General features: G+C 38.7%; 1 protein-coding gene across 1 annotated transcript; it reads left to right on the top strand.

The window, feature by feature from the left end:
- Window positions 1–2,255: 2,255 nt before the first annotated feature.
- LOC124480858 (N-acetyltransferase family 8 member 3) lies at window positions 2,256–3,983 on the top strand. The gene is made up of 2 exons (XM_047040504.1): window positions 2,256–2,348; window positions 2,811–3,983. Exons 1-2 carry the CDS (start codon window positions 2,330–2,332, stop codon window positions 3,563–3,565), a joined length of 774 nt encoding a protein of 257 aa, XP_046896460.1. The 5' UTR covers window positions 2,256–2,329; the 3' UTR covers window positions 3,566–3,983.
- Window positions 3,984–17,897: the final 13,914 nt, after the last annotated feature.

Below are 17,897 nucleotides of genomic sequence, written 5' to 3'. Positions count from 1 at the left end.
AAGGTGTTGGTGGTTAGAAATGTCATTATTTATCAGTCCAATGATGAACTTGTCCAAAATATGATCAGTCAAGACAGGGTCAGAATTACATATTTTACTGATGACATTAATAAGCATCAGTTTATCATGTATATGATGCGTTAATAATACTATAATGTTCTTTTAGTGTGGTGCCTCTGTCAGAAATCCTGTTGAACTCTGCCAGGGATGAAGTTCTCACACTGAAGTGTAAGCTTCACTTGTAACGATACCTAACACTGGAACTGTTTCTGTGTAGGAAGTACATGTACATTTACTGTCATAAAAAACACAATACAATGATACTGTTGGTGTTGATTTATAGTACATATTAATATCACACACATCCACAACAATACACTCCTCCTTTAATATATAATGTGGAATGTTTCTTGAAGTTTACACTGTAAGTGTTCAAAGGAAAATTAGTAAGCATTTCAAACACCTGTAATTACATTATCATGATGTACAGTCAAATAAAGGAGCAAACAGCAGAACTAACCATCAACCCAAGATGCTGCAGTTGGTTGTGAAGTATGACAGGAAGTCAAATGCTACTGGCAGGCACTTACAAGTAAACAAACTTATCTTTGCTAAATCCTGAATATCCTGAATATTTTTCAGTCTGCTTCTAGTGTCAGCTCTGCTGGAAATATTAACATAATAAAGATGACAGGTAAGATATGAAGCATTCAATACGTCAATTTAATGTAATTTGACTTGGGTCGTATTGTCTTGAGGTACACAATTTCATTGAGACACAATTTCAATGGGATTGAGGCATAGCAGGGGATGTATAATGTAGTTATTAAAGGCAGAATACTGAATTATTTATTGTCACTTGCGGTGTTGCTCAATGACAAGGTCTCCTTGGAAAAGTGGTATTAAACTTTAATATTTTGAGGTTTCCAGGTTGAAACTATTGATTATCATTTTTAAAACAACTATTCAAATGATGTGACTATGCACTGGGTGACATTTAGTCATTTAGCAGACGCTCTTATCCAGAGCGACTTACAGTAAGTACAGGGACATTCCCCCCGAGGCAAGTAGGGTGAAGTGCCTTGCCCAAGGACACAACGTCATTTGGCACGTCGGGGAATCAATCCATATGGGTTCATATTCTGAACGATAAAGTAACATAACTGTATGTGTTGAATGATGGTTAGGTTTTATAACATGCATTGGACTCTATCTACTGTATGTGCTAAATGTGGTGTGTGTCAGACAGTTGTTTTTTCAACCTATAGTCTAGATGACAGTACCACCTCATATCATACCACTTTTCAAAACTCTTGAAATTTGATTAATCCCAAATTAATCTTTACATTGGATTACAGACTTTTGATTCTGTAATGTCTACCATTGAATAATTCAGAATTCATGGGAGCATTTGAAATGGTGAAAGTTCCAGAGTTCCTTGACCTTCCGGTACTCTGCGATTCATGAGGCGATCCTATTGATTTAAACAGGTGTAAGGGCCCTCCTCCTGCAGGGAAAATGTAATCTTGTCAGAAGACTCCTGGGTTATTGCAGTTGACACTGTCACTATGGCTATAGGAGCTCCAAAGTCAAGGGAACAGACATTATTCATCTCCCCACAACCTCTCATTGAAGTACAGCAACACAGTTGGAACAGGATGTACAGTCTTGTGTTCATACTAAAGCCATGTCCTCCAACTCATTTAGCAAGTGTTGCTATGGGTTAGCAGCTTTTTTAAAGATGTTGGAGAAACAGTCAAATCAGATATTGGATTCGAATGCTTAGTAAATGGGATACAATTAATAGTGCACATGGCTCCCTGTGTGTGTCACGGAGCACACGGCGCCGGTCTGCGTCACCGGAATTTTAAGACACACCTGTTTTGAGTTGGGACTAATTAGGACGGCTATATAAGCCGAGATGTTTCCGACTTCGTTGTTGTCTTATTCTCGTTTCATGTTAATGGCCGTGTGGCGTCTGACCTTTGTTTTGTGAAACCCTGTTTATGTCAAGTAAAGACCTTGTGCGCTTTCATCCAAAAGACGCTGACTCCTTGCCTGCTTTGTCACAGTGTGTGTGTGTATATGCGTACACATGGGTGTGTTTTGTATGAGTGAGAGACTGTGTGCGTGAGAGTGTGTGTGTGTGTTTGCACATGCATTTATGCGTGCGTGTTTGTGAGCATGCCCAGATGACTCTTAAGCCTCTGTAAATGGGTATTTACCACTTGCTGTAGCTAAAGTTCACAGAAAGAGAGAAGGTGTGGAGGGGGAGTTGGAGCTGTGTAAAGTGGAGCGTGTGAGAAAAAAGGAAGAGTTAGATAACAACATGGCACAGAAATATAACTGTAAGTCACATTTTCTCTTGTTTTCTGTCCCCAGTGAACCATGTTCCTGTTGGATGTTAGACACGCACCATATACTGTGGTAACACTTCAAAGTTTTCTGTGCTGATGTGTGTCTTTTTCATTCATACTACTGGTTTGAAACAACTTTTTGTCAGCAACTAATAACTGTGGAATTTGATTATGTTTCTGTTTAGTTAAAACTAACATGAAAAACTACCTATTGTAAAAGTTTTACACATGCTGTTTGTGTATTTGATATTTAACATATATTTGTTGTATTTTTGAAGTTGGAGTACTCCATATCTAGACATAAAGAGGGTACATTTTTGTGAAAGGGCTTTATTTTCTTCCACAGTTATGTGAGCCTGTTGTGAAATCCAGCAGGATTTTCTTATTGCAAAAACGTACAGATTAGTCTTGAGCTGAATCTATATCCCTTCCCCCTATTTTTCTGTCACACAGTGAAGTACTCCATCAGAGAGTACACGGCCGAAGATAAGAATGCCGTCATCTCACTGTTTCGTAATGGGATTTTGGAACATGTCTACCCGGCATTCTTTAAGGCCATGAGTGATCCAGACCACATTGGGGTGGCCCTCAGTATCTCCATGGCGGGATATGTGCTTGGAGGAAGTTCCTACTTCCAGGCATTACTCTTCGGGGGTGCCTGGGCTGGGCTGGTGTACTACTGTTGCCACGAGATTTATGAAGGCTACATGAAGAGAAGATTGGGCACAGACATGGCCGACATTCAGGCCAGCTTCCTAGACAACCCCGACAATGGCTTCTGGGTGGCAGAGGCAGAGGTCAATGGCAAGTCCAAGGTGGCCGGTGTAGTGGCAGTGACGGGGAGGAGGGGGGAGGATGAGGATGAGAGTGATGGCAGTAGTGGCTGGAATGGAGGGATGATGGGAGCCCAAGAGATAGCCCAAGATGCAGGTGATGGTAGCTATGGTGAGGTTTCCCACATGGTCGTGTCTTTTGCTTGTCGCCGCAAAGGCCTTGGTGCTCAGCTGGCTCAGAAGGCCATGGATTTCTGCAAGGAACGTGGCTACTCTCGAATCGTCTTGGACACCAGCTCACCACAGACGGCAGCCAACTCCCTTTATCAGAAGCTGGGCTTTGTTCAAACGTCCTCTCACAGTAACACACATGCTAACCGCTGGTTCTCCAAGCTGGCCAGAATCAATGTGATGCGTATGGAAAAGTTTATCTAAGACCGAAGTTACTGTAGACATCTGCACCATTCATCCACCCTTAAATGGACCTCTATTTAGTAATACAGCACAGCCCAGCTTACTTCCAATCAAAAATACCTCCAGATACAGCCGTCATCTACTCACAAGCGGACAAACACAGCTACAACTGTACAGAGTATATTATGTCATAATGTATCTTCTGTCCACTTTACAGTTTTCTTAACAAATTTTAATTTAGTTTATTTAGAAAAATCAATTGAAGGGTTTTACTCTGTGGGGTATAAAGCCATAACCTTGGGTATTGGAAACAGTAAGGCAATTACTCTATCTCACCTGTTTGTCAAAATTAATTTATACAACTTTTGCTGATGTTTACTGAGAAAACTCTAATGTTTGTGAAACCTCCTTGGATATAATGCACAAAATAAACAATATCCACATCACCTAATGGATTGTTATTTTGTACACTGAGAAATAAAAGGTCTACAAAAGGAGATTTGAAATTTAAAAAACGTTCTTATTAGCTACCTTCTGGGGAAAAGTTGAATCCCTTTGCCCCAGAGGAATTAATGCCAGCTGACTTCTAAGACCTCAAAACTCTTTGCTTAAAATACCAATGCCAGACGCAATACTATCCCAACTTTAGGAGGTTTAACATTCTTTCAAGCTAAAAGAGCTGTGCGTGTAGCACAAGACAGCATAAAGAGTTCACTGTTTTGCGACTTAAATGGCAGTTTAGGTCATTGGACTGAGATTATGGACACCAAACCATAGAAAACCTTTTAGAATAGTTTTTTCTTTTTATATTTTTGAACTTATGAATACATGTATAAAATGTTCCTTCCTTCCTTCTTGCACTAATTATTAAATTATAAATTATTCAGTACTCCAATAAAGCTCCTTTTACTACTAATTCCATAATGCATAATGCCTGTGAATGTATAAGTTGAATAAATGATCACGCAACATGTTCATTGTTCAATACTTACCTGTTTACCTTGATAGCTCACATGAAAAAAAGCACTTGGAATGCTGATTTGATGCCAGGTGTGTCCCAAATCAGTTCAGTAGAAAGGATACCGCAGCTTGGCATTGAGATGCATAGACATGGTCTCTAGCATCAAGACATCAATCACTCTCCCTCCACATGTCAAAAAAGATTAGGCCAGTAGCCAGCCAGCAGATGTTGAACTAGCCAGAGAAAGTTGAGCCTCAATGCTACTAAACCTGTTGTCATCCATTCACAATTAGAAAGGCCTCTGGTTGCAATTCTTCTCATGTTCAAACATTTCTGTCTGATGAATCAATTACCTTATCATGGTTTCAACAAACGCTTATGGCAATCCAACCGAAACCCAGCTTATCTGGTAAACACCCCTCACAATATTAACATCCAAAGTATGTTTTCTTTTACAGATCAGTTGCCAGTTTCAGTAGCATACCAATTTCCTTTTGCATACATGGTCCTCCTGCCTAAATCATTCAAAGAATGAAGATTGTTATTATTTGTACTTCCAGTGGCCTTGGTTTCCCCAAAAGGATTGTCCTGAAATTGTAACAATTACTTCATAGATGATTTGTCATGCTAACACTAGTAGAGTTTCATCCAATTTGAGATAAGAGATCAACGTCAAAATACTTTCAACAGAAGGTAATCTGAAAAATGTCTTTGGATAGTTAAGGGTCACTTTGACTGTTAACTTTTCAGTATTGTGCAATGATTTGGGTTTTCAGTCCTGAGAAAATGTATTTGCAACACCTTCATTTCAACCAAAGTTTAATTTGATCTCTCTTTAAAAAGGTGCAAACCAATTCCCAGGCACTGCAATTGAAAACATTCATATAAGACATATCTTTGATGACTTCACAAGTTAATTAAGTACTCAACCAATACAATGAAAATCCCACATTTTAAATTCTTAAGATTAATCTTCCTTTCAGATAGTTTAAATTCTGTAGCAAACATTTAATTAAATCAAAATTGATTTGTATAGCCCTTTTTACAAGCAATGTCACAGAGGGCTTCACATACGCCTATAGAACTGCCTCTCAACCAACCTAAACACACATTCTGTATACTGTGCCATATTAGAAAGTAGCATAAAACTGAGATAAACAACATCCATGAAATAGAACAGTGTACTGCTGTTGTCTTGGAGCTCGAAGTGCATTTGTTTAGATCATGCATCATCTTAGGCCAATCACCAGACTCTCATATAATCACTTTCCATCTTTGTTGTGTACTCCTGCACTTCCTTATTAGCTTTGCAGTTAAACTTCACAACAGTGACTAGCACCTGGCCAATTACTCTAAATATTAAATCACCCTTGAGTAACAAAAGCATGCCAAGTTACAATGTATATGGATAGCTCATCCAGCAATGCCCAATTCTGCACATTTAGGAGCTGGCATTCTGCAGAATATGCACTTTCTCTAAATAATTGGTCAATTTGTCCATTCACTGCATGGTTCAAAAATGATGAATATGTTTTTCTCAAAGAGGAACACATTAGAGCACAGCACATACTGTAGAAACCTTAACAGGTATAATATGTGAAACAGGGGAGATCTTACTAACTAGATTATTTGCATTAAATATTAACCATATTGGACAGAGTGAATACTGCTACTACTGTGCTTTCCAAATTAAAAGTAAACTACAATTAGGCTCCTTCTTGTTATCACACTGCATTGAAACTTACAAATGAAAATACTGGTCAATATGAATATGTGAATAAATACGTTTTGAATTGTTAATGATTCATTACTGAATGAGTGTTCACATCAACATAACCCTGGTGGATGAATGTCCCAGACAGCAGACTCATTTCCTGGGCCCTGACCAGAGGCCAACTCAGACGTTTTAGTGAAATAAATAATTGGACACAACTGCAAAAATGTATGTTGTAATATTTACTGTGTTGTCTAGAAGAGTAAAAGGCTTTACTCTGTTAAATCGATTTGCCAAGTTTTCTATAAAGAAGTTCAACATGGAACAAAACATTCTTATCACAGCCTGCAGTAACTGTTAAAATCCTTAAGTCACAAAAAGTATTTAAAAGTGATTCATAGACTAACGTGCCTCAGTGAAGACGTGTCACAGGAAATTAATAAAGAGAAGAGCATGTCTGGTTCAAAACAGATGAGAAATGGACCATAACCATTAAGTTGATGCTAATATGGAGAGATTTTCATGGCTGTAGTCTTAACTACTTTACACCGTTCCTACAACCAATCAGCCTCTTTGTGAAGTCATGCATAAAGGGTCAAGATTTCGATGCTGGGTTCTTGTGGGTGGTTCCTAAGCCATTGTAAAAACGCCTGACTTTAGTATGGGGATTTGCAATGGCTTTGAGGAGTCACTTGAACACCAACTACCTAAATAAAGAAGTAACGAACCATTCAGCCACAATACACCCTCCTGAACATCATCCTTCATCATAGTTACTATCACTGCTATTGACCTTTTTGCAGTCACTGTATTGAATTCTTGTTTTCATCTTTGATTTTAAATGTGTGGTAATCTATCGTTTGGAGATATACAAATTGCCACTCTGGGGACAAAGTCTATGATCAAATGGAGTACATTAGAGATCAGTGTGTAATGTTGTAGTGTGGCTCATCAAACCAGCAACAGTGTGATGATAGCATCTGCCATATTGTGCTGGCTGATATAGTGTATATTGGGTGGTACAGAGAGACACTGAAACATTGACGAGAAAAAGCATTCCTCCAAAGAAAATGCAGCCTTGTTACCACTCCCTCCCTGGAAAGCGAGTACTGGCTGCTCTCAGAAGAAGACATATGACTACAGCCAGTGTCAAGGTGAACCATGATTCCTAAAGTGATTCTAATGGAGCAGACACACAGTATTGACTGACTTGGAATGTGAGATAGCAGACCTAATGGGTCTTGACAGAACAACAACTTACATTTTTCATGATGACATTTATCAAGGATATTAGATGTTTGACAGTTTGACAAAGGTACATGATATTTATAAACAATCCATAGTGCCTATGCCAGTTCAGTAGCACAAGGGCAACACATTGGTTCAATTTTTGTCCTCAGAAGGCCAACATCATACATCTGTCAAACTAATTCTTACTGACGTAAATGTGCTGCTAAATATAAAGCAAAATAATATAATGTAGATACCATTAAGGAAGCATAACACTCGGTTGAAGACGATGATGATGACTGATGATTTCAAGCTTACCATGGCCCCATTCTCAACACTAGTGTTACTTTAGGACTGTTGTCTGTTGAAAGCGCTATTGCTATTTAAACAGGATAATATCATTGATACCCAGAGTTCAATCAGGCAGTTACAAGGTTACTTGCTTTGGAAATTGATTCTGCCTGCAGTCTCAGTGATGTGATACAGCAGCAGACACTGCAGAGGGCTCCATCATCTTCAGGGAGTGGATTTAGCAGGCTTTTTAATTATCTGACTCAAATTTTTAAATTACTTTTTTTTTATATACCAAAACTAATAAAAACAATAGACAGTGACAGATCTTGGGAGAATTGAATGAGCTTATGTGGAGACAGCGTGTCTATGTTCAGTCCTTATGGGATTACTACCTCCGGTTACAGAGGCTGAGGAAATACTATTGTAGAACAATTAAACAACAGAATCAAGCCCGGGTTTTCACAAATATTAATTCATTCTTATTCAAACACCATGCCCATGAGCTGCACATAATAATTTGTTGCTGTTTCTTTGTCATTTCTGTCCCTAAAACCTTGCTATAATATGCTTACAGGTGAACTGGTAATACAAAAATGTTGTATATATCTCAAATAGCCATCCAAGACAAGACAATGGCGAAGATGTATTTGATCAAAAATTTGCGTTGTATCTTTAGTCACAGTTTACATCAACCTCGTCAATCATAACAATCCCACTTTGCACTGCAACTGAGATAAGCCTTCACCCCCATTACCTGACTGTCTCCCTGTCCTTCATTGACCAGATGAAAAACAACTAGTAGCTCCAGTCCACTGATTTTACAGTTGTGGTTGAAAAATACATCATTACCCCGAAAAAGCAGAACAGTTGGTTGGGAGCCAGTTACAGAGAACAAACACACAGAAGGATATTTACTAATCTGTGTTCCACACATAAAGGAGAACTGTCTGCTCTGCTTCTGCAAAGACACCATCTTCCAGGTTTGGCAGAGAAGTCCAAGTCCTTCAGAATAGGGATGTTTCTTTTTCCTCTGGAGACTTCATTGTTGGTGGACAGTGATTGTGTTTCTTGCCAAGTCACCATACAGCTTGCTCCTGGCCTAGCCTTTTTTATACCCCACACAGCAGGTTTCCTTCCTGCCTTATTCCTCCTCATCAACAGATTCATGACTATGGAAAAGCTGCTGAGAACTAAAAGATGTTGGTGAAGCATTATCCATCAAATAGTTTCCGTAGGGACCAACACTAACTAAGGCCAAGGCTACACTACAGACCATAAGTCTGCTCTGAATCTGTCACTGCAATAAGGGATTATTGAACTGAATCTTGTAGTTCTTGAGTGTAGTTCCAAACCTCTTCTACACTTACAATCTCCTTCTGCAGCATTACAAGAAAACCACTTGATGGATGTATCAGTGAGAGTAGACAGAAACATAGGGACAGTCAGGTCAATATGACTCATTCATAAAGATAAACTGAAAGCTACTTGAAAGCTTTTCAATTCCCTTTATTATCTTGATCAGTACTTCATCTATAGAATATGAATTAAACTGTTGGATGAAGGATCTCTGCACCACTTGAAACCAACACATTTTTATCTACCCTAAAAAATCTCCCCAATATACAATAACTAACAGACTAGTCGCGTGAACAGGACCAGAGAGCAGGACATCCAGCATTTGTTCTGTTGTTTCTTTTGTGACATGGTGCTGAGTCATATTCATTTACATAATATGTGCTAATCACTGATAACATGTGTTGTGATTTTTCAAATAGTAAATTGAATGAGAATTGTGTACTGAGCCTCTTGACTGTACAATGAGTTATCTCATTTAAATACTTCAGTCTTCAACCACTAGGCATTGATTGATTGCCTTTTACAGTTATAGTGTGATATATATGAAAAACTATTGTCAGGTTGTGTTCCTTATCAGCAAGTGTTTCGGTTTTCATTGCTATGAAGCTGCAGGGTCTTTAACAAGTAGAAGGACAATGACATTGTAGAGAACTCTGGCAAAAACAACACAATGAACTGGATACATTTTCGATTGCCTCTAACTTGCTAAACACCATATTAATGTAGGGGCATGTTGAGCCTCAGAGAGCAGCAATGGTGTAGCACAGTTCTCCAAGCCTAATTACAATATATTGATTGGAAAATGTGTTGCCAATGGATTCCAATGAGGTTGTTTCCTTGGTGTTATATTCAGTGATGTTGTATGCATGGTATCGTGACAATATTCTGACCCTCAGATAAAAAGATAGGAATTAAATTATGACTATGAGATTGATAACTATAATCCAACCATTTGAAATCCCATCATAGCAAGTGATATATTTTAGCAAGTCTCTCTATGTAATGCATATTTAATAGGGTAAACAAGAAATAGATTCCACAACCTAAAACACGATTGAAACAGTGGAAGACTGAGCAAAGTTATTTCCCTGATTAAAAATGCATCATCATTTCTATTATGAGAACATTCTGGCAATGCCTCGGATGGTTGTCCCAAGGACATTCTAGACTGTGATTCTGTCATGACTGGGGTGAGATATTCATGCAGCAAAACCTTAGCCATGGTGAGTGAGTTACCACATAATGTCTGGAATGTGTTATTGTGAGTGACGTGCCTGCTGGTAAAGGCCTTCTAATGTCTTGCTACTGGGAAAAGGAGACAGGTCGTGGCTCAGTATATAGAATGAGAATTAAAACATGTGACCCTCATAGCTGTACGATAGATAGAAAGTTACACCAATTTGTTGTCAAAAACAAGTTTGTATCATCATATGAGTTCTTCACAAGAACACACCTACTTAGGATTTGACCCACACTCCATGTCCAACCTGACGTGACCAGCACAGTGGTATACATCTTTACAAAAACAGAAGAAATACCACTGTTGTAAGACAACAATGGTTCAGTGCACTTTTTGGTTGAGCTTTCATGCCAGATTGTCTCCCCTCAAGGCATACAGTTATCCTTTGACCAATAGGACAGAATTCAAACATTGAGACAGAGAAAGGAGAAAAGAGAACAATGTTTCCTTTGATTGAACTACCTGTATAAGGGTAAATTATTCGATGGCTCAAATTTAAACCTTGATATCCAACACTTGATGAAATTCTGAGTTTTATCTCAATTCTAAAAGTACTATTACTCATGTATTCTTGAGTTTGTGAAATTTGAATGCAATCAGACTACTGTATGTCTTGTTGAGAACATTTTAATTAAATGCTGTATTACGATTGATTTATAAGTACTTTGTTTAATACAGTCAGAGTTTTTTGAAGTGCAAAGCACCTGCTGCGGGAATAAGCCAAGAGGTCTGTTTGCATCAGTCAATCAAAACTATGATTGAGAAGCACTTTTGAAAGCAAAGTGATTGAAGAAGAGGGTATTATTTTAATTATTTCTGAACTCGATGAAAAGCACATTTTGTACAGGAATCCTGTTTCTTGAGAGGTTCGAACTGGATTGATAGAAAAAACAATGATTTTAGCCAACTATGCAAAGACAGTTTCAACAACATGGTGAAACTCTTTGCCACATATTAAATGATAACTGTTAAGCAAAGAAAAACAACATACATCATGATGTATACAAATATGTGCTTTGTTACCTCCCACTTGAGGCTAGAGCAAACGATTCTTAGTCTTTGGTATTATATGCAACCATAGACAAAAGTAAGAAAACTGCTACTCTAAGTGCATTACTCATTCAATAATTTATCAAATTAGTTCAAATGAGTCACAGGAAAACGGCATATGGTTTATGTTTGATTACTCTAATAAATTGAAGTTGCACAAGAGCTCTAAATGTTCCAAGTGCATCTGTATACCACTCAAGCACCAATCAGCAAATCATAATGTCAAGGACCCCCCGCTCATCAGATATAACAGAAACAACCATAAAAGTGATGTAGAACTTACCAAAAATTATGACTGATGACAATGAAGCCATGCAATCCGATAATGGGCTGGTATACAAACTCCCAACTGTTTTAAAATGTCATGTGGATTCATTTTAGAGAAAATGTACAACCAGTAGGAGTTCAGCCTAGTCATGACCCCCACAGCTTTGTTTGCAGACACAGAAGAGCACAGTTCCACATGCTAGATAATGGTGGCAGCAACACAGAACCCAGCCTCGTCTCCACAAGTGATTATTTGAAATACAGATGATAGGTCAAGCAACTCCCCTTCATAACCTCTCAGCTCTAACCCCTTTTGCCTTCAGATAAATCATGAAAGGTCATTAGATGGATTATTGCTAATTGATATCCTCATTCAAAATCAGACTTTCTGCTGTATTGTCCCGTCTATTCCAGCTGACAGTCACTTTATATATTCATACTCCTTCACAAGTAACATGCTTATTGTCCATCAGTTCCACTAATGCACTTTTGATTTGAATCTTATGTGAGCCACCATGTCAGTCAAAAAGAAGTCCTTTTGTCTCTCTCTATTTCTCCATCTCTCCCTCTTTCTTCATCTCTCTTTCTCCATCTCTCTTTTCTCCTTCTCTCTCTCTCTTTCTTCATCTCTCTTTCTCCATCTCTCTTTCTCCATCTCTCTCTCTCTGTCAATCTCTCTCTCTTGGCACAAACTGAGCGAGACAATAGGAGCTCCTCTTCATTCTGCCAGTCAGATCACCATTAGCCAAGAGCCCATCACCTTTCATAATGCAAATCAGCCTGCTCTCAAATGCATCCATCTGAAATGCTACAGAATCTTAAAAGCTTTGCATGCCATTTGTGGTTAATATCATCAAAATAAGTTGTGTACTGCAGATGAACCCTGAAGTACATGATGGCTGAAGGGAATGATGGCTAATGCCAAACATCATCTCTCAATCATAAAAGTCTGCATGTTACTGTAAAGTTTTAATAAAATGTAAGTTTTGGTCGGCAAAATACAGTATACAATATGCGGTAGATATAGTGGTGTATATACTGTACTGCACATTAATTTATGTCAACATGGAATCTTGTACTCAACAACACTCAAACATTACACCATCCTCTACAAAAAGCTGCATGCTGATTTTCCATGTTGCTGCAAATTAGCAAGCAGATGTAGCAGAGCAAAAGATTGCTGCATGATAGTCTCCGGGTTTAGGGCCTAATTGGGACAAATGGCTGGTAGATGTTGTTCTAGATGTTGCTTTGAACAGGTGATGGAACGGAGCATCCACATTGTTCCATATCACTGAAAATACACACAGCTTGGAGAAGCTCTGATGCTGCAATCCAAAACAAATGTTTTGGATGCAGAACAATACAACTTTTCTAATTAATGAAAGTTTATTTTAGAGATTTTTAGAGAGTTTATTTTCAGTTTTTTGTGATGTCACCTTGTAAGGATTTCCCAATTCAAATGTGTACCTTATGTAACAATAAAAACATTTTTTTTAGTTACTTAGTAATATAGTAAATACACAGGACAAATATGAGGTTCCTGTGGCGGGAATCAAACCCACAGCTCTTTGTACTGAAAGGAAAAATTCCCTGTACCCATGCACCCTCACAGATTTGTATTTGAATACGTGTGTTATCAACCTCAGACCATGGTTCTATGGATATTCTTTTACATTGTTTTCTGACAGGATACTGATTGAAAAGTGTTATCTTGCAACATTTAGATTACCACCAGTGGTAGCAGAGATTAGGTGCTGTGTACCAATGTTTATTTACATAATTGTTTATCCATGAAGCAAAGTACTAACATGCATTAAGTGAAACCACAAGACCCCTGCAAAAACCTGTTACACACAAGAATGGCCTAAACAAGAAAGTTCATCCATTCCTCAAATAGACTTTGATTGAACAACAGTAGCTAAACTAGCACACCCAGTCACATCATGGCTGGAAGCATGCAAAAGGCAAGGTGTGAAATGTACAGACTGAAAGATGATCACATACTCTGTGTGTTTCAGTCACTCCAGCCTTGTCAGTCATTGGGCCACTGAGGCCAAATCAGTCTTTCATTGCCATTCTAAAATCAGAGCCAGACTGCTGCAGTCACAGAGGTGTTCTGAGAGATTGCACTGCATGCACACATGGCTTTGAAATCCCTAGACCCAGTAACCAGCCATGCCGTTAACTAGCTTATTTACATACAGTACTTCTCTATTGTAGTGGTGTGCACTGCAGAAATATAATAATTTTGCATATATCAAATTTTATGTTTTAGAAACTGTTTTCCACACAATAGGCGCTTAATGTCTGACTCACTTTTGGCTAATAATGCCAAACTTATGAATGCCTATGTTTATTTGATTATCATGAAGCAAGCATATTATTATTTTATGACCTTTGTGAAATAGTTGACTTGATTGAACTCAGGAATGCATTATGTAGTTGCATTAAAGAGCATGTACTGCAGAGCTAATGAGAGTTATCTGACGAGGAAACTAGAACAGGGCACAAACAAGCCATTCTATTGAAATAAAGTGTTTTTGGAAGATCAGCTGTCAATGCATGGACCATAAGGGATATTACCATTAAAGACAGCTATGATTAAAATAGATGCAGGAAGCCAGTTCTCTTTCAAGTTACACTACTGCCTTCCCAAATTCATCCTGTGTCCAATTCACACTGATAAAAACATTGATTGAAGGACGTCCCCCAAGGGCTTGGAATATATTAAAAATAACATTTTTCTGTGTCAACAAATAAAAAGACAGCCTTCATCAGTGCTTAGTTTGTCAAGTGAGACATGCATCATCCTTACGCTATCTAGGCACTGGCTGAAACCATGACAACAGCTGTGTGCCCCGGCGCTGGCGTTGCCGCCTCACTTCGGTGGCGGGTGAAATGGAAGCACTCCCTGCCCACAAAGGCCCTGGCACACTCCTGGTAAGTACTTAAAAGGTTGCTGTCATCGAGCTGGCCTTCAAAGGCAAGCAATACAGAGATTCCTTGTCACAGAGGGTTTGTGGATTGCTGTGATGGTGCTCCTTCCTGTTCCACTGTCATGATCCTGAACACGTGCTGGTGAAGCGCCTTCCCACTCCAAATGGGACTGAATGCAATTTTCATTTCATACGGATGCACCTTTAACATCAAATTATCCAGTTTCAACACTTCCTCACATCTTCTTTAAATGAGATGTTAACCCAGAAATGACTATGTCTAAACTACACAAGCTTCCGGACTATGATGAATAAGCCCTCTAAGAACTCAATGGTATTATCTTTTTAGAATGTTCCAGAGAGAGAGAGAGAGATTAAACAGTTTTCCCAATACGAATGCACACAGTAAATACCTCCAAGGGCTCAACGTCTCCCACCCAGAGATGCTCACGCCACAAGAAGCCCTGGCTGAATAAGAATCGTAACACGAGAATAAAAGCCTGTTTGTGAGGATTCATTAGCTCCGTTCATTAGATGAGCTTATGCCTGCAATCCATGAAGGGGATATTTATGATCATTGCTGGTCCCGGAAGAAACAACAGTCAAGCTCAAAGCACATTAAAATATGGAAATGTAAGGATGAGACGTTCTTGTCAGCACAGTCACCTTCTCCCTAACACTTCACTTTAATGGTTCTGACATAGAAAATATCACACCTAAAGGATCACATAAAGACCTATAACAGTGCCATATGATTTAACATACATCTGAACAATATTTCAAGATGATCCTTGTTTGTCTTGAAACATTTGAACTCTGACTCTGACTCCTCTCCAACATTCCCTGTACACTGGTGTGAGACACCCTGCTTTCGGTATCATATAGACACCCTCACTGAATGTGGTCAGTTGAAAGAATGTCCCAAATCCCATGTGATGGCTCATGTGCTAGCAAGTAGATTTTGAGGAAACCTTTCATCCTTCCTCAGCTGAACTTCATTTTCTTTCAGAAAAGTAATTTGCTTCACGTTTAAATCCTCAAGAGCATAGATTTGAATTTCCGAACAGACTGTCCTTTTCTTTGTTTGTTAGAATTATCTGTAAATTACTATTCAGTTCAGCGTCCCACAGGGTACAATCAAAGCACACAGACACTCTGCACAGCAATGGAACACATTCTAATGTATATGCATCTGACTATATAAACAGACAAGGTCACCAGGTTCAAAACTGTACGTGGGTCTTGATGAACTGAAATGTATCACACCACAACAATTACATACAGTGCCCTCCAAAAGTATTGGAACAGTGAGGCCAATTCCTTTATTTTTGCTGTAGACTGAAAACATTTGGGCTTGACATCAAACGATGAATGTGAAACCAGAGATCAACGTTTCAGCTTTTATTTCCAGGTATTTACATCAGGATCTGATGCACAAATTAGAAAATATCACCTTTTTGTTCGAACCCACCCATTTGTCACGTGAGCAAAAGTATTGGAACATGTGACTGACAGGTGTGTTTTGTTGCCCAGGTGTGTCCTATTACATACATTATTCAATCAATAAATACCACTGAATGTCTACACTCAGGTTCAGATTGGGTAAGATAGGTTTTGTCTATGCAGACTGTATTCAGAGGTGAAAACAACATGAAAACCAGAGCGCTGTCTTTGGGTGAAAAACAAGCAATTGTGAGTCTTAGAGAAGATGGAAAATCAATCAGAGCCATTGCAGAAACATTGGCCATAGCCAGTACAACCATTTGGAATGTCCTGAAGAAGAAGAAAACTACTGGTGTACTAAGTAACAGACGTCGAACAGGTAGACCAAGGAAAACATCAGCAGTTGATGACAGAAACATTGTGAGAGCTGTAAAGAAAGACCCTAAAACAACTGTTAGTGAGATCAGCAACAACCTCCAGATGGCAGGAGTGAAGGTATCACTATCTACTGTTCGCAGAAGACTTCATGAACAAAAGTACAAGGGCTACACCAGAAGATGCAAACCACTCATTAGCAAGAAGAATAGGAAGGCCAGGCTGGAATTTGCCAAAAAGTACAGAGATGAACCTCAAAAATTCTGGGACAAAGTTTTATGGACTGATGAGACAAAGATTAACTTTTACCAAAGTGATGGAAAGGCTAAAGTTTGGAGAAAGAAAGGAACTGCTCATGATCCCAAACACACAAGCTCATCTGTGAAACACGGTGGAGGTAATGTCATGGCTTGGGCTTGCATGGCTTCTTCTGGGACGGGCTCATTAATCTTCATTGAGGATGTAACACATGATGGCAGCAGCAAAATGAACTCGGAAGTCTACAGAAACATTTTGTCTGCCAATTCAAGGAAAGATGCAACCAAACTGATTGGCAGAGCCTTCATCATGCAGCAAGATAACGACCCAAAACACACTGCCAAAACAACAAAGGAGTTCATCAGGGGCAAGAAATGGAAGGTATTAGACTGGCCAAGTCAATCTCCAGACTTAAACCCTATAGAGCATGCATTTTACCTGCTTAAGAGGAGACTGAAGGGAGGAACCCCACAAAACAAACAACAACTGAAAGAGGCTGCAGTGAAAGCCTGGGAAAGCATCAAAAAGGAAGAATGCAAAAGTTTGGTGACGTCAATGGGTCACAGACTTGCTGCAGTTATTGAAAGCAAAGGATTTGCAACTAAATATTAAGTCTTATTCACTTAAATATGTTTTAAGTATATCTGTTCCAATACTTTTGATCACATGACAAATGGGTGGATTCAAACAAAATGTGATATTTTCTTAGTTGTGCAACAGATCCTGATGTAAATACCTGGAAATAAAAGCTGAAACGTTGATCTCTGGTCTCACGTTCATTATTTGATGTCAAGCCCAAATGTTTTCAGTCTACAGCAAAAATAAAGGAATTCGCCTCATTGTTCCAATACTTTTGGAGGGCACTGTAGATTTCAAGGATCTAACATTCAAGATCGAGTTCAGACTTGCACTGAGAGATTTATTTTGTCTTTAACAATGTTGAAATGTGAATATGAGACTGTCGGCTTCAACATCTTAAAGTTATAGTGTCAAGTCATGAGACCAGTTTTTAATATACTTCAGTTTGAATAACGTGCAAGACTGGCAAAAAGTATATTTAGTCTTTCTTCAAAAATCTGCAATAAATCCCTGTCTTTGCTGTTAAGAAGCAGTTTTCTTTATATAGACCTATATATGTGTTTAACACATTAAATAAACAAGGAGAGGGATTCAGCATACACTGTATATACCTCAGATTTAATTGGACAGAAATTCAGTTTGCCTGA

The sequence above is a fragment of the Hypomesus transpacificus genome, chromosome 18 (genome assembly GCF_021917145.1).
Source record: "Hypomesus transpacificus isolate Combined female chromosome 18, fHypTra1, whole genome shotgun sequence".
Classification (NCBI taxonomy): domain Eukaryota; kingdom Metazoa; phylum Chordata; class Actinopteri; order Osmeriformes; family Osmeridae; genus Hypomesus; species Hypomesus transpacificus.
Note: the sequence above shows the minus strand (reverse complement) of the source record. Positions and strands in the feature narration are given on the sequence as shown.